The sequence below is a fragment of the Saccopteryx leptura genome, chromosome 7 (genome assembly GCF_036850995.1).
Source record: "Saccopteryx leptura isolate mSacLep1 chromosome 7, mSacLep1_pri_phased_curated, whole genome shotgun sequence".
NCBI classification, from domain to species: Eukaryota; Metazoa; Chordata; class Mammalia; order Chiroptera; family Emballonuridae; genus Saccopteryx; species Saccopteryx leptura.
The window spans coordinates 103,078,501-103,100,240 of record NC_089509.1 but is presented as its reverse complement, the minus strand read 5'-3'; the positions used below and the strand labels follow the sequence as shown (position 1 = coordinate 103,100,240).

The following is a 21,740-nucleotide window of genomic DNA, read 5'->3' as shown; positions in this document are numbered from 1 at the left end:
TCAACATTTTAGTTAGAAAGTACTCTACAAATGTTTTAGTTTTTCTTTTTAAAATTTTTCAAGAAATGAATAAACTGAGTTCTAGGTAGATTTGTACTGAGGCCACAGATTGTGACTGACAGTGTAATCAGATTCTAGACCAGTGTGTTCTCCAACATCTCAGTGATGAGAATAGTTAGATCTCAGCAAATTGCCTTTATTGCCTGTGGAATTTTTAAGCTACCTACCAAAAGTTATTTTCTTTAAAAAAGTTTCACAGTAGTGGAAAAGGCTAGTCAGAAATTTAATTGCTAAGTCTATAGATATAAATTTTTTGAGATTTATTTGATATAAATATGTAAGATAACTTCTAGGGACTTGTCAAGAAGGCATGAATACAGAATGCAGCACAGAGAAGTAATAGTAAATTTAAAGAGAAAAGTGAGGTAGTAATGGTATATAATATAGTATATAATGAATGATCTATTAAGTCATATTTTGGTTTTTCCTAGAATTTAATTGAAAGTAACATCTTGATCATTTGTATAAAATAAGATACCAAAAGAAAATGTCATCTATAAAAGTAAAACAGACTGACATTAACAGCAATAGAAACAGAATATGCTGGAGTAATAGCATCTAATAATTCTATACCCAGCTAAATTATAATTGAAGAATGTAGATACATAATGCTATTTTTAGGTAATACAAAGATTATTTGTTCAGAAAACTGAACAAGGAAGGAGTAGCAATAAATAGCAATCTGCAAAATAATTTTAAAAGTGAATTTTAAAATCTAAATACTTTTAAAATGTATTTTTTTGTATAACTAATAAATGCATATGGTGAAAACTTCAAAAGTTATAAGGTGTGAACACACCATGGAGCGGAGCGGTCCCAAGGACAGAGGCAGCAGCTGCCTCCTCTGCCGCCCACCGCCACCATCGATGGGGCTCATTCCAGCAGCGGCCCTGCGCCTCCCGGGCCGTGCACCCGAGCTGCTTGGGCGGGGGGAGGCCCGGATCGTCCTCCCCCTCCTTCTCTGCCCTCCACCCCCTCCTCTCTCCCTGCCTGACCCCGGGCCCCACCCCCACCCCCGCCTCAGCCCCTCCCCTTCCCACCACAGCCTCACTCGGTGTGAAAACTCTGGCCTTCGCTTCCTCCTCCTCCGATTCGGACACCGGCGGAGCCTCCCCGCCCCCGCAGAAGAAACCCCGAGCCTCGTCGGTGGAGGGAGCAGGAGAGCCCTAGGCTTTGGCAGGCAGAGCAGACCTCTCCCCGCCGTCCTCGTCCTTGTCCTCGTCGTTGTCGTCCGCCTCCTCCTCCTCCTCCTCCTCCTCCTCCTCGGTGGTGGTAGTGGTGGGACTCCCCCCCCCCCCTGCTGCCCCTTCCGCCGCCTCTGCCCTCCCCCACCGAAGTAGTGGCCACAGCCTGGTCAGCAGCAGCATCATGCAGGCCAGCAGGGCAGAAGGAGGAGGAGGCGGTGGGGCCAGGGCCAATGGGCTCCTGCCTTCCACCCCCTCCGCCACCAGCAACAATAGCAACAGCCTGAATGTCAATAACGGGGTCCCCGGCCGGGCTGCTGCAGCCTCTGCCATCACCGCAACCTCCTCTTCTTTGGCCACCCCAGAACTGGGCAGCAGCCTCAAGAAGAAGAAATGGCTCTTCCAGTCGGATGAGGACGTCATTAGGCTAATAGGACCACTTGAATGGCTTAGGGCTCAACCAGACTATTGATCTCCTCATGCAAGAGTCAGGATGTCGTTTAGAACAGTGGTCCCCAACCCCTAGGCCGGGACCCGTAGCGGTCCGTGGGCCATTTGGTACTGGTCTGCAGAGAAAGAATAAATAACATGAAATGTTGTCAGAATAAATTTAAATACAACCTGAATAATGAGGTTATTTCTCATTTAACTTAGCCCAATAAATATAAGTTCGACAATTATATTTAAAAATACCACAGTTTTTACGCCGGTCACATAATTTTATTTTGTGCATTTATCCGTCCCATCATAAAGGTCGGTCCATGAAAATATTTTCTGACATTAAACTGGTCCGTTGCCCAAAAAAGGTTGGGGACCACTGGTTTAGAACATCCTTCTGCTACCAGATTCCGAAATCATGTCATGGAGACTGGGGTAAGGCAGAAAATGACCTGAATGAACTAAAGCCTTTAGCATTCTCCTCATGCTATTGTGGTAAGAGGCACACTTGAAATCTCTTAAACGTTGTTGGGAATAATTGTGAGGATGAAGTTTTTGCTGCTGTAGCAGAAGTACCTGGAGGACAGCAAGGTCCTGGAGGCCCTTCAAGTCCTACACTGTGAACAGACGCTGCTGAGGTATAACACAACACAAAGCGCATTCACGTTCTCAGTGGGTATCTGGTGTGTAGCCATGCAGAAGACCTGCATGCGAAAGCAGAGTGGGAAGGCAAAGGAACGGCCTCCCGATCCAAACTGTTGGACAAACTTCAGAACTACTTACCATCGACAGTGATGCTGCCCCGCAGCTTTTACAGACTCTCCTGCGGCAGGCGGTGGAACTGCAGAGGGACGGGTGCCTATACCACAATACCAAACTTGATAGTAACCTAGATTCTGTGTCTCTCCTTATAGATCATGTTTGTAGTAGGAGGCAGTTCCCATGTTATACTCAGCAGATACTTAGGGAGCATTGTAATGAAGTGTGGTTCTATAAATTCTCTAACGATGGCACTAAACTAGCAACAGGATCAAAACGTACAACAGTCATCATATGGCAAGTGGATCCGGATACACACCTGCTAAAACTGCTTAAAACATTAGAAGGAGATGCTTATGATGTTTCTTATATTGCATGGAATCCAGATGACAACTATCTTGTTACTTGTGGCCCAGATGACTGCTCTAAGTTTTGTCTTTGGAATGTACAAACGGGAGAGCTAAGGACAAAAATGAGCCAATCTCATAAAGACAGTTTAACAAGCGTGGCATGGAATCCAGATGGGAAACGCTTTGTAACCGGAGGTCTGTGTGGGCAGTTCTACCAGTGTGATTTGGATGGTAACCTGCTGGACTCCTGGGAAGGGGTGCAGGTGTAGTGCCTTTGGTGCTTGAGTGATGGCAAGAGTGTTCTGGCCTCAGACACACACCAGCAAATCCAGGGATACAACTTCGAGGCTTGATAGAGTGCTTTAGTCTGAAGAGTATACATTGGATAGAAAAGAATTTCCTTCTTTTGTTTCTCCAAATTTCCACCTTATTTAGCTTGAGATCTTTGCAGCGTGGTTCATGGATTTCTGGCCTTGCCTGTTGCGCAGTATATACAGATTCAGATGATAAACCAGCGAACTATGTCAAAAGCACTCAATATTACGTGTGACAAAAAGTTTTGTATACTTTTCACATAGCTTGTTTACCTGTAAAAGAATTAACAGCACAATTTTAAAAAAAATAAATTAAGGCCTGACTAGGCAGTGGTGCAGTGGATAGAGCATCAAACTGGGATGCGGAGGACCCAGGTTCGAGACCCCGAGGTCACCAGCTTGAACATGGGTCATCTGGTTTGAGCAAAACTTTATCAGCTTGGACCCAAAGTCTCTGGCTCAAGCAAGGGGTTTCTCAGTCTGCTGAAGGCCCGCGGTCAGGGCACATATGAGAAAGCAATCAGTGAACAACTAAGGTGTCACAATGAAAAACTAATGATTGATGCTTCTCATCTCTCTGTTCCTGTCTGTCTGTCCCTATCTATCCTTCTCTGACTCTCTCTCTGTGTCTCTGTAAAAAATTAAATAAATAAATAAAATAAGTATAGGAAAAAAGAAAAGTTACAGGGTGCATGCAGTGAAAAGTAAATCTCCATTTGTTTCCTAACTCCCAGTTGTTCGTTTTCTCTTTCCAGAGGAAACTACTTTAATATCCTTCCAGAATTATTCTAGGCATCTAAATACATTTGCATAGTTTTTATAAAATGAGGATATGATAGCATTAATAGCAGAATAAAAAAATAGACAATAAGAAATACAGGAGTGGAGAAGAATACATAGACGTTAAAGTCTCATTTTCTTTTTCTTGTTTGAGAGGATGCCACAGTTAAGTTAGTCATATTAAAAGGTTAAAGATGACTTTCTCTTCTGGCCAAAATGAAGTAAGAGGGACCAGATTGTCCTGTTGTAACTAAAAACCTGAATAAATCATAAAACAGTGGATCTTAGGACATTGGAACAGAAGCGGTGAAGGATATTGATCCCTGAGAAATAGGAAGTAAATGAAATTAGCCTTCTGTCTGCTCCGAGGGAAAGTTCTTCCAAGAGAAAGTTCTCAAGCTGTCACACAGAGGGGAAAGCAAGTAGAGCTTTGGGCTTTTCCTGAATTCAGGAAATGGAGCTAGGAATCCAGGGAGGCCAAAGCAGCTAAAATCCACAGGGTATCAGAGGGGAAAGCTTCAGAGAGAAAGGATTGCAGAGATCTGCAGAGGGTCCACCTTGAGTATTCAGTTGAGTGCTGATCAGCTTATGCAGGGGAGAAAACTACCCAAGGCCAGGGAGAGAACCACACAGAAGAATCTAAGGGGATAATAACTAGGGAATTCACATAATGCCAGGCATAGTTCCTGTTCTGAATAGCAGTTTGAATGTTAAGAAATATCTTCATTAGTGAGGAAAGCTATCCCTAGAGTAATTATTACTCTGATTCCACATAACAAACACTAAAAGCAAGACCCAAAAAGATCAGGCTATTTCCAGGTGTCCTAACCACATCACAGAAAAAATTTAAGAATGTATACCCAGCACTCGACAAGATAAAATTCACAATGTCTGCCATTCAAGGAATCGTTATTAGACATACAAATAAGCAGGAAAACACAGCTCCTAAGGAGGAGAACAATTAATAAATACTGACTGAGAAGATGAAACTAGTAGACATGGAAATTAAGTTATTAACCCAAATAATTAATAATATCTATAAATATACTAAATATTTTAGTTAAAAAGAGACTGATTTTTAAAGGAAGAATACTCTTTGCTATTTAAAAGAGAAATAACTAATAAAAAGATGCAGAAAGCAAAGAGATGAGAAACAAATACACCTTTCATTGTCCAAACTACAATATTCAGGAGTGCACTAAAAGGGATAAAACTCAGAAAGCTGATAGTTTTTATAGAAGAGGAATGGGGTTGTGTTTGGGAAGAGGCTTATGGGTTTTTTGACATTAATGATTGTAACATAGGTATTTGCTTTATAAAAATTTGTTAAGCTTGCCTGGCCTGTGGTGGTACAGGGCTAGAGTGTCGATCTGGAATGCTGAGGTCACCAGTTCGAAACCCTGGGTTAGGCTTGCCTGGTCAAGGCATACACAACAAGCAGTCAGTGAACAGCTAAGGGGACGCAACTATCAGTTAGTACTTCTCACTCCCCCCACTCCTTTCTCTATAAAATCAATAAGTGAAATCTTTTTAAAAAAATAATTTGTTAAGCTCCACATTTCACTTTTAAAAATATTGAGAAAACATTTTTTAGAGCAGTTTTAGGTTCACAGCAAAATTGAGCAGAAAGTATAGAGAGTTCTTAAAAACCTTCTGTCCCCACACACATGCGATTTCCCTTACTGTTGACGTCCTGCACCACAGCGGTACACATTTGATTTCTATACACTTTTTGTTATCAGTATTCTATTTTACAATTTTTTTTAAGTAACAGAACTAAACGGTGGCTAACAGATGGCCTAACAGTAAGTCATTTGGAGACAATCGTTTTTTCCTTATAAAACAAATCATATTCCTACTTAATGACATACAGAAAAATTAGCATCCAAGCAGATTAAAGACCTGAATAGGAGAGAAAAGAGGTTTTAACACTTAGGAGAAAACATAGGAAAACATTTCTGTGACCTTAAGCTACAGAGTAATTCTTTTTTTTTTCCCCCTTAATTTTTAATTATTTATTTATTTTTACAGGGACAGAGAGAGAGTTAAGAGAGAGGGATAGATAGGGACAGACAGGAACGGAGAGAGATGAGAAGCATCAATTATCAGTTTTTCATTGCGACACCTTAATTGTTTGTTGATTGATTTCTCATATGTGCCTTGACTGCGGGCATTCAGCAGATGGAGTAACCCCTTGCTGGAGCCAGCAACCTTGGGTCCAAGCTGGTGAGTTTTTTGCTCAAGCCAGATGAGCCCATACTCAAGCTGGCGACCTCTGAATCTTGAACCTGGGACCTTCCGCATCCCAGTCCGACACTCTATCCACTGCGCCACCGCCTGGTCAGGCCAGCGTAATTCTTAAACAAGACACAAAAATTGAAACTATAAAAGGAAAATGATAAATTTGACTATGCAAAAACTTGAAACTTAACCCTTTGAGTAGTGAGTTTTTAATTAACCCTTTGATTGAGGACACACATGAATGTTTGTACTAGTCAAAGGGTTAAAAATATTTGATAGAGGATTAGAATATAGACTGTAAAAAACTACAAATCTTTAAGAACCCAAAGTAAAACCCAAAAAAGCAATTCAGAGAAGAGTAAACAATTATAAAAATATGTTTAACGTTAGTAGTATTCAGGAATATAAAATAACAGTGAAAGAGCCTGACCAGTGGTTGTGCAGTGGGTAGAGCGTCTACCTGGTACTCTTAGGACCAGGTAGAAACCTCAAGGTCGCTCAAGGTGGGGTCGCCATGTTGAACATGATCCCATGGTCACTGGCTTGAGCCTAAAGGTTGCTGGCTTGAAGCCCAAGGTTGCTGGCTTGAGCAAGGGGTCACTGGCTCAGCTGGAGTCCCCCCCCAACCCCCTGTCAAGACACATGTGAGAAGCAGTCAATGAACAACTAAAAGTGATGCAACTATGAGTTGATGCATCTCATCTCTCTTCCTTCCTGTCTCTTGCTTGCTAAAAAAAAAACCCAAAATACAATGAGACCATGTTTCACTCATTAAATTGGTAATGATGTAATAGAGACCATTTAAAGAAATGTAAACTCGCTATTGGTGGAAATATAAATTGGTACAGCTTTTTTGGAAAAAGACACTAGCTAGGAAAATTAAAAATACTCCTAACATTTTCACTTCTCAGTGTATAAACTGGAAGTAGTTCTCAAGGAGCTTGAGAAGAATGTTGGTTGTGTTATGTTTATGATAGTGGAAAAGTTAACTGCCCAAATGTTTTCAAGACTAGGTAAACTAATGTTTGGTATCCATTAAGTAGCTAAGAGTGAATAAAACATGAAATTATATTTATAGTTTTTCTTAAGTCATTAACGTGTATTATTTTTTTTGTAGGTTAAATAGGTACAGTATTGTATGCCTCTATCAGCTGACTTGAATTTGTGGTATTTTCCTCAAACGATCATTATTACTGATATTTCCCCAAATTTAGATTTTCTTTTTCCTTCAACGTTGAATTGAATGATCTGAATCTCCTAGGGGGAGAAAAGCAGCATTCAAAATTATTTTGTTTCTTTCTTTTCTATTCCTTTTTATAGGACTAACATTTCAAGCCAAACTCTCTCTGCCAAAAGAAGTTTGGGATTTCTTCCTCAGCCAGCTCCTCTTTCTGTTAAAAAACTGAGATGTAATCAAGATTACACTGGCTGGAACAAACCAAGAGTCCCCCTTTCCTCTCACCAACATCAGCTACAGGGGTAGGTAAATTCCTTTATTTTGCTTTCTTAAGTGTGTTTTGATTGGTATAAAAAATAATGATGAAAGGAGTCATATTAAGGTAAGTATAGTTATAAAATATTTGCTCACTTATTAAAGATTTATTACATCTGTAAATAATAAGTCATTATCTGGTCTCAGGAGTTCATTGAGCTAGATGTATTAAAAGTCTGCTTTTATAGATGAGGTAAACAAATCTTGGAGAAGTTAAATAACTTGCTCCAGGCTATACAGTTAGTAGTACAGCAGTAGTAAATCTAGGCAGTTGGAGTCCACTTGCATTCATAACCACTGTGCTGTATTACTTCTCTGTTCCCTCATTTTTTTCATTCCACATTAATCATGGGTGTCCTCATATTAATATGTAACTTTCAACCCAGGTCATATGCGTTTAGAGTTCCCTTTTTAAAATTATAATCCTACCTAGAATGAACATCCTTATATGCGTATGTTTTTGAAATTTGTTGGAACTTTTCTATAGGATATATTCTTGAAAGTGGAATTAAGACTAAGGAAGGCACTATGAAATTATTATTACTCTCCCCTAACTTACCAGCTTGTTTGTTTGTTTGTTTGTTTGTTTTTGTATTTTTCTGAAGCTGGAAATGGGGAGAGACAGTCAGACAGACTCCCTCATGCGCCCGACCGGGATCCACCCGGCACGCCCACCAGGGGTGACGCTCTGCCCACCAGGGGGCGATGCTCTGCCCTCCGGGACATTGCTCTGCTGCGACCAGAGCCACTCTAGTGCCTGGGTCAGAGGCCAAGGAGCCATCCCCAGCGCCTGGGCCATCCTTGCTCCAGTGGAGCCTTGGCTGCGGGAGGGGAAGAGAGAGACAGAGAGGAAGGAGGGGGTGGGGGTGGAGAAGCAAATGGGCGCCTCTCCCATGTGCCCTGGCCGGGAATCGAACCCGGGTCCCCCGCACGCCAGGCCGACGCTCCACCGCTGAGCCAACCGGCCAGGGCCTGTTTGTTTGTTTTTTATTGTCATTTTTAAATGAGAGAAAAGGAGACTGACACCCGCATGTTCCCCAACCAGGATCTACCTGGCAACCCTTGTCTGGGGCCGATGCTCGAATCAACCAACCTGTCCTCAGCACCCCGGGCTAACGCTCAAACCAGCTGAGCCACTGGCTGCGAGATGGGAAGAGAGAGAGAAGGGGGAGAGGATAGGGGAGTGAGAAGCAGATGGTCACTTTTCATTTGTGCCCTGACCAGGATTCAAACCGGGGACTTCTGCATGCCGGGCTGATGCTTTATCCACTGAGCCAACAGGCCAGGGCCCCAGCTTGTTTGTTTTTAATCTCACTCAGATTACTGTGTTTTCAGTTTTTAAGATTATAATTTTACTTGAATGAGTGGTACTTGACAAATTGGCTTATCCATGGTAGTTTATATGCTTCCTATCTTAGCAGAAAACAGCATAAAATTTGCAGTGGAAACATTTCATTTCTCTGCTTACCTGTTCTTTTCTCTGAGCCGCCTCTTTTCTGCTCTGTCTTCTAAAATGTTTACCTTTCGCCTGACCAGGCGGTGGCGCAGTGGATAGGGCGTCGGACTGCAATGATGAGGACCCAGGTTTGAGACCCTGAGGTCACTAGCTTGAGCATGGGCTCATCTGGTTTGAGCAAAGCTCACCGGCTTGGACCCAAGGTCGCTGGCTCGAGCAAGGGGTTACTCGGTCTGCTGAAGCCCCACGGTCAAGGCACATCAATGAACAACTAAGGTGTCGCAATGCGCAATGAAAAACTAATGATTGATGCTTCTCATTTCTTCATTCCTGTCTGTCCCTGTCTATCTCTCTCTCTGACTCTCTCTCTCTGTAAAAAAATAATAATAAAATAAAAAATTAAAATATTTACCTTTCAATTTAATTCTTAATTTCCTTTGTTCTTCTGCCTGATTGGTCTGCCTCAAATTATTAACTTGGTGTCTTCTTACCAGACAGTATTCTTAGTTTAGTCTTATCTGTCCCATTTTGTGACCATTTTTTATTCAGATCTTGTCTCTGCCTACTTGATCTTATTTTTCTCACTTTTATTGCCTCATTTTGTTTATTTTAAAGTCTACTTCTGGTCTCTGTCATCTACCTCCTTCAGAGTCTTTTGATGTCCTCATGAGTTACCCGTTGTGCTTCAGGCTCCCTGTCAACTTCAGTGTTTCTTTATTTTTTGTATAGTACCTGTACCCATCTCCAGAAATACGGCTTTCCTTTTTTCAGACTTCTTCCAGGAATTAGAGTATACTATTTCAAGAAGGCTAAGCCCTCAGGACAGAGGACTCCTAACAAAAAAACAAAACAGTAGAGAACTGCCAGCTCTAGAGGATATTGGAGGCTACCTGATTCCACTGTTCCTCACAAATCCTCTAAAACACAAAATGTGAATGAGAAATGCAAAGGAAAGTATATATAACCTTCAGCATTGCTAGGAGACAAAGAATACTATCACCTTTCATTTCAAAATTATTTCCTCCAGCTTGGCATACTTGAAAGTATGGGTTGGTATAAAATCTATGTTTATTCTTTCTTTCATCAAGTTTTTTAGAAATAATGTTTAATCTTCCTTCTAAGTAGAGAACCAAACCAAGTTCCAGCAGTGTTCTTCTCATTTCCTACTGCTTTAAGCCTGTGGGTGCTGACAGGGACAGGATGCTAATAAAGTTAACACAGGGGGGGTATGCTTGAATTGAATCCACAGTGAATAAGAACATAAAAATGCAGGCCATTTTCATACAAAACTGTAAGAGAAAAATATTAAACATGAATCAAAAAATTAGGACAATAAAAATTCTATCCCCAAACTGACATGAACTATAAGGAATTGTTAGCACTCAAAACTGAATTACCCTCAAATAAGCATTTGGAGATATGAAAACACTATGAATCAGGAATTCAAACTAAGAATCAAAATGGGCAGTCAGGAATACAATGACAGTTGTTTAAACTCAAAAGAGAGAAGAAGAAAGACAATATCATATTAGAAATAAAGTTTAACCCTAGCCAGGTGGCTCAGTGGATGAAACGCCGACCTGGAGCACCAGAGTTCACAGGTTTGACTGGTCAGAGCACATATCAGAAGCAGTCAATGAGGACACAACTAAATGGAACAACTAAGTGAAATGAGTTGATGCATCTCTCTCTCTTTGTCTGTCTCCCTCTCCCTCCATCCTTCCCTACCCCCTTCGTTACCCCCCCATCTCAGTGGAAGAAATTAAGTCTAAATTAAAGGTCCCCAAGGGAAAATAAATTCAAATGAAAATTTAATAAGGGTCTTTGAAGGTAAACAAAAATAATCAAGGAGGGAAAATGAGAAAAGAAATATAAGTGGTCAGAGAGAAAGCTTTTGAACTGGATAACAGCCAAGGAACGTCCCAATTACATATAATTAGAGCCCTTGAAGAAAAAAATCAAACACTGAAACAGACTAGTATTTAAACTGGAACCCAAGAAAGCTTTCCAGAAACAAAACTACTGAATCTAAAAATTGAACGAGCCCTTTGGGTACCTGGGAAATTGTATGATCAAGATATGTCTTAGTACAACTATTAGACTTTAAAGATAAAGGCAAGAAAAATAGACACCAGACTTTTCAAAGTAATCATTTGAAGGAAGATAATAAAAAGAACATCATTTTCAAGAAGCTTGATGAAAGAAAGGATAAACATAGACTTTATGGTAACCCAAGCTTTCAAGTATGCCAGCTGGAGAAGCTAAGTTTTGAAATGGAAGAACCAAGAATACTGTATAAGCATGCTCTTCCTGAGGACTCTACAGAGTACAAGCTTCATCCAACCAAGAGGTGGTGAGGGAGCGTTCACAGGATAAACGGTGAGCATTCCAGATAGTCAACTAAAGAGCTAAGACTAAATAATGGGAACACATATAGAAGGATGGTATATAAACACTAAATCTCTGACAGAGGAGTATAATTGTAACTAAAAGAAAATGGAAGGAGAGAAAGGGAAAAAGAGAATAACATAATTGTGTCATAAGTAATAGATATGAGTCAAAGGATGTCATTTAAAATAGAATAGTCTTAAGAAACGAGAGTTAAAGGTATTATAAAGAACTATACTGGCCCTGGCCGGTTGGCTCAGTGGTAGAGCGTCGGTCTGGCGTGTGGGGGACCTGGGTTCGATTCCCGGCCAGGGCCCATAGGAGAAGCACCCATTTGCTTCTCCACCCCCACCCCCCTCCTTCCTCTCTGTCTCTCTCTTCCTCTCCCGCAGCCAAGGCTCTATTGGAGCAAAGATGGCCCGGGCGCTGGGGATGGCTCCTTGGCCTCTGCCCCAGGCGCTGGAGTGGCTCTGGTCGTGGCAGAGCGACCCCCCGGAGGGGCAGAGCATTGCCCCCTGGTGGGCAGAGCTTCGCCCCTGGTGGGCGCGCCGGGTGGATCCCGGTCGGGCGCATGCGGGAGTCTGTCTGACTGTCTCTCCCCGTTTCCAGCTTCAGAAAAATACAAAAAAAAAAAAAAAAGTATACAGATATAACTACTAAAACAAAGAAAAATACAAATATTTCTTAGAACGAAAAGAAATATTTCTAAAACATACTAAATAGGTAAGTAAAATTATAAAATAGCACAGTTGAGTCCAAATATATCAGTAATATCGAAATGTGAATAGGCTAACTCATCTAATTAAAATATTTTCAAGTTTGCTCAAAGAGCAAAAAACAACTGTATGCTGTACAGTAGAGATAATCCTAGAGCAGTGAGTGATTTTAAAAGTTACTAAAGAAGAGGTTTAGCCATCTAATGGAAACAATAAGAAAGCAGAGATTGTACTCCTGATACCCAATAAAGTAAAACATGTAAGGACATAAAAGATTATATGTTGTGTAAAATACTATTAGATATTTAATATTTTACACAATATATAAATGGATTTTATTTTAAATTATAAAATATGTAAATTTTATGTATTAAGTAAAATATATAGGTAACTTCATTTTTGCTATTTTATATTGCTTAGTTTTCAAGTTTGCTAATAATTCCTCCTGTGCATTATTTGCTATTAGTCTCATTTATAAAATTTTCTTCAAATACTGTGTTTTTGATCTCTAGAAGTTTAATTTGGGGCTTTTTAATGTCTTCCATTTCTTCATTTTGTTTTTGTTTTCCCTCACATCCTTGATCACGTGAAGCATATTTATAATAACTGTTATAACATTTATGCTTGTAATTGGATTTCATTGTTTTAATACTTGCAATTAAGTTCTTTGAGGTCAAATCTAGAGTGACCTTTACTCTAAGGCTAATTTAATGCCTTCCCTAAAGCATGATCCCTTTGAGGTCTCTAATACCCCATGAATTCATCTAGTTCTGTCCCTCCACTCTGACTGGTGGCAACTCCAACAATTTTAGGTCCTGCATTTTAGGCTCTGGGGATTGTTTGGCTAGTAGCTCCCCTCCCCAGTAATCATTCTTTTCCTTGAAGTTCTTATCTGGTGTCATAGGATTTCGCCCTAAGCATGCACAGGTTGGTATTCATCTGAATGCTCAAGCAGACTTCTCTGTAGATATCTGGAGCTCCCTCCCCTTGGGTCCAGAAATTTTAGCAATCTCAGCCTCTCAAACTCCCAATTTCTTTCAACTTGGTAAGATTTCTGAGTTCTTTTTGGGTACCTCTCCCTGGACTGCAGTTGACTAATTGTCTTCAGGCTGAATGAAACCCAACATAATGGTACAGCTCACACTGTTTCCTTTCTCTTAAGGATCAGTCAGGGCTGCCCATTATCTAGTATTTTGTTCATTTTTCTTTTTTCATTGTTTATGGTGGTAGGATAATTCCATACGCTGATACTTTCTCATAGTGGGAAATAGAAGTTCTCAGGGATGTTCAACATTGACACCACCGGTGATCAATACAGAAATACCATGTGCCTCTCTGGATGTGATGCCCTTGTAAGGATAATATCGCTGTGCATTACTATGTGCTCTTCCAGTGTGGGCTAAATCTCATCATGAGGAAATAAAAAACCCAATATAAGGAACATCCCATTAAAAATCAGGGGTAGCCTGACCAGGTGGTGGCGCAGTGGATAGAGCGTTGGACTGGGATGCGGAAGGACCCAGGTTCGAGACCCCGAGGTCGCCAGCTTGAGTGTGGGCTCACCTGGCTTGAGCAAAGAGCTCGCCAGCTTGGACCCAAGGTCGCTGGCTCCAGCAGGGGGTTACTCAGTCTGCTGAAGGCCCGCGGTCAAGGCACATGTGAAAAAGCAATCAATGAACAACTAAGAAGTCGCAACGCGCAACGAGAAACTGATGATTGATGCTTCTCATCTCTCTCTGTTCCTGTCTGTCGGTCCCTGTCTATCTCTGCCTCTGTAAAAAAATAAATAAATAAATAAATATCAGTTAAAAATCAGGGGTAGCCTGGGCCCTGGCTGGTTGGTTCAGCGGTAGAGCATCGGCCTGGCGTGCGGGGGACCCGGGCCAGGGCACATAGGAGAAGCGCCCATTTGCTTCTCCACCCCCCCCTTCCTCTCTGTCTCTCTCTTCCCCTCCTGCAGCCAGGGCTCCATTGGAGCAAAGATGGCCCAGGCGCTGGGGATGGCTCCTTGGCCTCTGCCCCAGGCACTAGAGTGGCTCTGGTTGCAGCAGAGCGACGCCCCGGAGGGGCAGAGCATCACCCCCTGGTGGGCAGAGCTTCGCCCCTGGTGGGCGTGCCGGGTGGATCCCGGTTGGGTGCATGCGGGAGTCTGACTGTCTCTCCCTGTTACAGCTTCAGAAAAATACAAAAAAAAAGAAAAAAACAATCAGGGGTAACCTGATCAGGCGGTGGTACAGTGGATAGAGCATCAGACTGGGATGCGGAGGACCCAGATTCGAAACCCTTGAGCGTGGGCTCATCTGGTTTGAGCAAGGCTCACCAGCTTCAGCCCAAGGACACTGGCTTGAGCAAGGGGTTACTCGTTCTGCTGTAGCCTCCTGGTCAAGGCACATATGAGAAAGTAATCAATGAGAAACTAAGGTGCCGCAACGAAGAATTGATGCTTCTCATCTATCTCCCTTCCTGTGTGTCTGTCCCTCTCTGTCCCTCTCTCTGTCTCTGTTACACACACATACAAAAAAAATCAGGGGTAGAGGGGGACTGTGTTCCTCACAGATGTCTATGTCAATAAAGAGAAAGCTGAAGAATTATTCTAGGTTACAAAAACTAAAGAGAAGTGAAAATTAAATGCACTGTGTTATCCTAGGCTGAATCTTGTATTTAGAGAAAAATGCCATAAAGAACATTATTGGGTCCATTGACAACTGGATTAAAGAAAATATATTAGATAAGATATATTAGCATTAAATTTTTTAATGCTGCAACTGTACTCTGGTTATATAAGGGAATGTTTTTGTTCTTATGAAGTGCACCCTAAAATATTTAGAGCTAAAGGGGTATGATTTCTGCACCTTACTATCAAATGGTTCAGTTAAAAAAAATAGTGGTATGAAATGATAGGGCATATAGTTCAAAAGGTTACAATTGAATCTGGGTAAAGAATATTATTATTGTCCAACTTTTCTAAAAGTTTGAGAATAATTTTGAAATAAAAGTTCTTTAAAAATAGGTATTTTGGAACAATGTTTAGTAGTACCCATTAAAGGTAAACACACAACATATACAGAGTGGAGCAAAAGTATGTTTACAGTTAGTATGGAAAACAATACAATGATTAATAAATAATAATACAAGAGTAGTTTTGCATGCTCACAACTGTAAACCTACTTTTGCCACACCTTGTATTCTGTGGTTCATTCAGTGTTTCTACTAAGAACAAATAGCTCTTTGGCTAAGTTCTCAGTCCTTTTTAGAGTTCATTTGAAAGTGTACAATTCTCCTGGAAATGAAACTAAGTTGTTACAATGTTATAATGCAGTAGTTCTCATATTGTCCCCGGACCAATGGCATCACCATCAACTGGGATCCTGTTAGAAGTGCGTATTTTTGCAACTTCTTTGTCCATAATCAGAAACTCTGTAGTTGGGGCCCAGTAATATGTATTTTAATGAGCCCTCTAGGTGATTCTGATGCATGCTATACTGAGAACCCCTGCCCTAGTGAACATGCTTCCCAAACTACTGTTTTCAAAAGTATTATTTTTTTCGTTTTCAGCTTCTCAAACTTGGGAAATACCTGCTATATGAATGCTATTTTACAATCCCTATTTTCACTCCAGTCATTTGCAAATGACTTGCTTAAGCAAGGTATCCCATGGAAGAAAATTCCACACAATGCACTTATCAGGTAACTGTTAATGTACTTACTGAGCTGAATAATCTTTTACCTTACTGATTATAGAATAATGGAGTCAGACACTTAAAATTTTATGTGCCATGTTAACAGTCTTTAAAATATCATACATTCCATGTTTTGTAATACGTGCTAATCTGTTCTCTTTTGATTTACCAGACGCTTTGCACACTTGCTTGTTAAGAAAGATATATGTAATTCAGAGACCAAAAAAGATTTGCTCAAGAAGGTTAAAAATGCCATCTCTGCTACAGCAGAGAGATTCTCTGGTTATATGCAGAATGTGAGTACCAGTTGTTTCTAAACATTTTAGAGATAAGTGTGTGGGAATTGAAATGACTTTAGAATTACCTGATTTTTATTTTAAATTAAGATTTGTATACCTATGTATACAAATATGTGTTGTGTTCATTACGGTTTGAAAATCTCAAGAGTTCTCGTAAGGTTCAGTGTGACTCTTCTGTGTATTTTATCATATTTTATTAATACAGATGTGGGCCCTGGCCAGGGGCTCAGTTGGTTAGAGCAGTGGTCCCCAACCCCCGGGCCGCGGACTAGTACTGGTCCGTGGGCCATTTGGTACCAGACCGCAGAGAAAGAATAAATAACTTACATTATTTCTGTTTTATTTATATTTAAGTCTGAACGATGTTTTATTTATTTAAAATGACCATATTCCCTCTGTTACATCCGTCTAAGACTCACTCTTGACGCTTGTCTCGGTCACGTGATACATTTATCCAGCCCACCCTAAAGGCCGGTCCGTGAAAATATTTTCTGACATTAAACCGGTCCGTGGCCCATAAAAGGTTGGGGACCACTGGGTTAGAGCATCGTCCGATACACCAAGGTTATAGGTTTGATTCCTGGTTAGGGCACATACCAGAATCAACCAACTGAATGCCTCCCCTCCCCCTCCTCCTCCTCCCCCTCCCCTCCCTTCCCCTCTTCCTCCTCCTCCTCCTCTCCCCTCCCCTCCCCTCCCCTCCCCTCCCCTCCCCTCCCCTCTCCTCCCCCTCCTCATCCTCCCCTCCTCTCTCCTCCCCTCTCCTCTTCTCTCCTCTCCTCTCCTCTCCTCTCCTCTCCTCTCCTCTCCTCTCCTCTCCTCTCCTCTCCTCTCCTCTCCTCTCCTCTCCTCTCCTCTCCTCTCCTCTCCTCTCCTCTCTCCCTCTCTCTTTCTTTTTCCCCTCTCCTTCCTTTCCCCCCTTCCTCTCTGTCTAAAAACAGTACTACTACTACTACAGGTGTGATCTGTCAATACAGAACTTGGGCTGTTGTAGCTACAAAGGCTGTTTTTTTTAATTAACTTTAAAAAACTACATGCATGTTACTCTCACTGATGGTAAAATATATAAATTCATCATTGATTTTTATTCACAAAATATATAGAGTAAATCTGACCTTTTAAATATAATGTTATTGACATCCAGTTGTTTCATTATATAGACCACAACGTGATAAGCTATTTTTTGTGACAAAAAAATGTTTTGATCTGATTAAAGAAATTATGCCTTCTTAGGATGCTCATGAATTCCTAAGTCAATGCTTAGATCAGCTAAAAGAGGACATGGAAAAATTAAATAAAACTTGGAAGACTGAACCTATTCTCGGAGAAGAAAATTCACCAGATATTTCAGCCACTAGAGTGTACACTTGCCCTGTTATTACTAATTTGGAGTTTGAGGTTCAGCACTCCATTATCTGTAAAGCGTAAGTAGTCTTCAAGAAACTTCATTTTCCTTTGAATTCTTTATGTCAAGTGATTGAAACTCTTCTGAAGGTTTTAGTTATCTTCCTATGTCATGGAAAAACAAATATAAACAACTTTTTTCAGTGTCATTATCTTCTATAGAAATGCTTGGTGGTGTGAGAACTTAGGAGTACTTAAATAGTTTGTTATAGGCTTTATAGTGGTAACAGTTAATTTTGAGCTACCTTTTTTTGGGTGTGTGTGTTAACTTTTTTTTGTATTTTTCTGAAGCTGGAAACGGGGAGAGACAGTCAGACAGACTCCCGCATGCGCCCGACCGGGATCCACCCGGCACGCCCACCAGGGGCAACGCTCTGCCCACCAGGGGGCGATGCTCTGCCCCTCCGGGGCATAGCTCTGCTGCGACCAGAGCCACTCTAGTGCCTGGGGCAGAGGCCAAGGAGCCATCCCCAGCGCCTGGGCCATCTTTGCTCCAATGGAGCCTTGGCTGCGGGAGGGGAAGAGAGAGACAGAGAGGAAGGGGGGGGGGGTGTGGAGAAGCAAATGGGTGCCTCTCCTATGTGCCCTGGCCGGGAATCGAACCCGGGTCCCCCGCACGCCAGGCTGACGCTCTACCGCTGAGCCAACCGGCCAGGGCCAGTGTGTGTTAACTTTTAATCACTGTGGAATATCAAGTTTTTGGGGAATAGTTGTTCTTTTTACTCTGAAAAGACTTATTAGTTGCTTATTTTGTGTAACCAAATTGTTTTTATTAAAAATGGGTGTTTATAAAATAGATCAAAATTTGAATTTTTTTTTAACAGGGCCAGAGAGAGAGTCAAAGAGAGGGATAGACAGGGACAGACAGGAACGAAGAGATGAGAAGCATTAATCACTAGTTTTTTGTTGTGCGTTGCAACACCTTAGTTGTTCATTGATTGCTTTCTCATATGTGCCTTGACCGCGGGCCTTCAGCAAACCAAGTAACCCGTAACCCCTTGCTCGAGCCAGCGACCTTGGGCTCAAGCCGGTGAGCTTTTGCTCAAACCAGATGAGCCCGCGCTCAAGCTGGCGACCTCGGGGTCTCGAACCTGGGTTTTCCGCATCCCAGTCCGATGCTGTATCCAGTGCACCACTGCCTGGTCAGGCTGAATTATTTTTAATTTCTGTAATGTTTTTAAACCATGTTTACATTTGTTACCCAAATTTACTTTCTACATTTAATCAATTTCCATGCTCACTATATCATATGAAAAGGTTCTATTTTGATTAATTTTTCAGTTATTAATAGTACATCTCCGAATACTGTTTTTCAAAGAGAGTAGAAATCTTCACAGTTTCTATATACGTGAGAATTATTCTGTGGCTTTCATACATGACTTAATACAGAATATACAATACCTTTACCTCTCAACATGTTACATATACTGTTTCATTGTATTTTACTACTCTGTGTCACTTGGTAGAAACCTGATTTTCTGGGTAATCTTTTTCATACTGAAAATATTTTTTATTATGGAAATTAACAGTTTCAGAAAGTTTACATTTAGGTATAGACACTTCTTAATTTTGCTTTTAACATGATGGAGCTTTTTAATCTGAAGATTCAATATTCTTCAGTTCAAGGAAACTGTTATCTAAATACAGCTTTCTTCCATTTGTTCTGTAATTTTTTTTTAGAAATACTCAACTTCCATATATTGGCTCTCTGTTCTCTGGGTTTCATATTTGTTTATTTTTCGTAGGTTGCTAACAATGGTATTGTTCACTGAGGTCTCTTACAGCTCTTACTTTCTAGTATTTTTTACTAGAATTTTGAACAGCCGTGTGGAATGTGGGCACTATAAAGATAGTAATTTTTCATCACTAGTGTGTAACATTTCTTCCCTTCATGATTTCTTTAGCCTTTTTCCCTCCAGTAGATAAATTATTTTTTAAAGAAAAAGTCGGGCCTGACCAGATAGTGGCACAGTGGATAGAGTGTTGAACTGGTACACAGAGGACCCAGGTTCGAAACCCTGAGGTCACCTGCTTGAGCGAGGGCTCATCTGGCTTGAGCACGGAGTCACTAGCTTGTGCGTGGGATCATAGACGTGACCCCTAGGTCACTGGCTTGAATCGCAAGGTCGCTGGCTTGAGCAAGGGATCATTTGCTCTACTATAGTCCCCACCTCCATCAAGGCACATATGAGAAAGCAGTCAGTGAACAACTTAGTGCAACAAATAATTGACTCTTCTCATCTCTTTCTTCCTATCTATCTGTCCCCATCTGTCCCTGTTTCTGTGTCACAAAAAGAAAAATATTCTGCCCTGGTCGTTTGGCTTGTAGGATAGAGCATTGACCTGGCATGTGGACATCCCTTGTCAGGGAACACATGAGAAGCGACCATCTGCTTCTCTTCTTCTTTCTTTCCCCTTCTCTCTCTCTGCTCCTCTTGCAGCCAGCGGCTCAGTTGGTTTGAGCATCGGCCCCAGGCACTGAGGGTAGCTCGGTTGGTCCCAGCTTTGGGCTCAGGCACTTAGGATAGCTTGATAGATTTGAATCTAGATGGGGTTGCCAGGTGGATCCTGGTCAGGGTGAATGAAGGAGTCTGTCTCTCTATCTCCCTTTCTCTCATTAAAAAAAAAAAAGTCCAGCCTGACCTGTAGTGGCGCAGTGGATAAAGCGTTGACCTGGAAATGCTGAGGTCGCCAGTTCAAAACCCTGGGCTTGCCTGGTCAAGGCACATATGGCAGTTGATGCTTCCAGCTCCTCCCCCCCTTCTCTCTCTCTGTCTCTCCTCTCTCTCTCTCTCTCTCTCTCTCTGTCCCTCTCCTCTCTAAAATGAATAAAAAAATTAAAAAAAAAGTCCAGGTCTTAAAAATACAGCTCATCTTCTTGTAAAAGCTAGAAAGCCCATCTGCCGTTAATATATGATATGATACGCAGCCATCCGTCCCCTTTCTTCTAGTTCACTTTCCAAACAAAATTTGTTGAAGTCAAAGAAAGAAGCAGTGTTTTTGATTGTTATTTCATTTAGTTATGGGAGTACCAACCAAATTTCTTTTGATAGGAAAATTTCAATTGCATCTGATAGAAATACCCACAGGCAGCACAGGGAGAAAGAAGCCCATCTCAAAGCGGTAGCTGCCACACTGGGCCATCAGCATCAGTCAGGCACTCCAGTGGTGCAGCTCCCCGTTGTTCGGTGTGCAGCTGAGGTGTGTGCACCAGGGCATGAAGTGACGTGGCTCATGGAACGTAGGCACACCAGCCAGCCAGGCTGAACAGTGAGTGACCCAGGAGTTTGGCAAGTCTGGGAGGCAACAAGGTTCTGTGGGACCACAGCCCCAGTGGTACAGCTGTCTTCTCAAAGGCCTTGTCTTAGTTACTTTCTTTTTTTTTTTTTTTCTTTTTTTTTTTCTGAAGCTGGAAACAGGGAGAGACAGTCAGACAGACTCCCGCATGCGCCCGACCGGGATCCACCCGGCACGCCCACCAGGGGCCACACTCTGCCCACCAGGGGGCGATGCTCTGCCCATCCTGGGCGTCGCCATATTGCGACCAGAGCCACTCTAGCGCCTGAGGCAGAGGCCACAGAGCCATTCCCAGCGCCCGGGCCATCTTTGCTCCAATGGAGCCTTGGCTGCGGGAGGGGAAGAGAGAGACAGAGAGGAAAGCGCGGCGGAGGGGTGGAGAAGCAAATGGGCGCTTCTCCTGTGTGCCCTGGCCGGGAATCGAACCCGGGTCCTCCGCACGCTAGGCCGACGCTCTACCGCTGAGCCAACCGGCCAGGGCTAGTTACTTTCTTAGTAATTTTCTTTAAGACAGTTCTTGAAACACAAAATGGTTTCTGGCTCAATGAAGATTCCATAGACCTTATTCCTCAAGTTGTAATTTTTCATAGTTTGCCAAATGTACCTATTTTTTTGAACTATTAAAATAGTTTAAATTGACTGGTTTTCAATTGTCACATGGCATTTTAATATATTAATAATATATTCTCAAATATGAAGAATTAAGAATTCTCCATTTGAGGAACTTAAAATATCTAAAATTAAGTACTTAATATTCCCCATAAAACCTCCTTTTGCGGTCTTCCATATTTCAATAATAACAGTTCTAGAAATGTGAATTCCTTTTTTTTTTTTTTAAATTTTTCTGAAGTTAGAAGTGTCCTAGGAGGCAGTCAGACAGAC

The 21,740-nt window shown here is 41.7% G+C and overlaps 1 protein-coding gene and 1 pseudogene across 5 annotated transcripts in view; both read left to right on the top strand.

The window, feature by feature from the left end:
* The window catches only part of USP37 (ubiquitin specific peptidase 37), a 92,432-nt gene that overhangs the window by 32,868 nt on the left and 37,824 nt on the right, over window positions 1-21,740 (top strand). For all 5 annotated transcript variants that reach the window (XM_066346308.1, XM_066346307.1, XM_066346305.1 and 2 more), the window contains 4 exons: window positions 7,447-7,605; window positions 15,734-15,865; window positions 16,031-16,154; window positions 17,391-17,581. In XM_066346308.1, coding sequence (XP_066202405.1) covers window positions 7,447-7,605; window positions 15,734-15,865; window positions 16,031-16,154; window positions 17,391-17,581 — 606 coding nt within the window. The remainder of the gene's footprint in view (window positions 1-7,446; window positions 7,606-15,733; window positions 15,866-16,030; window positions 16,155-17,390; window positions 17,582-21,740) is intronic.
* LOC136378699 (WD repeat-containing protein 26 pseudogene) lies at window positions 861-3,144 on the top strand (annotated as a pseudogene).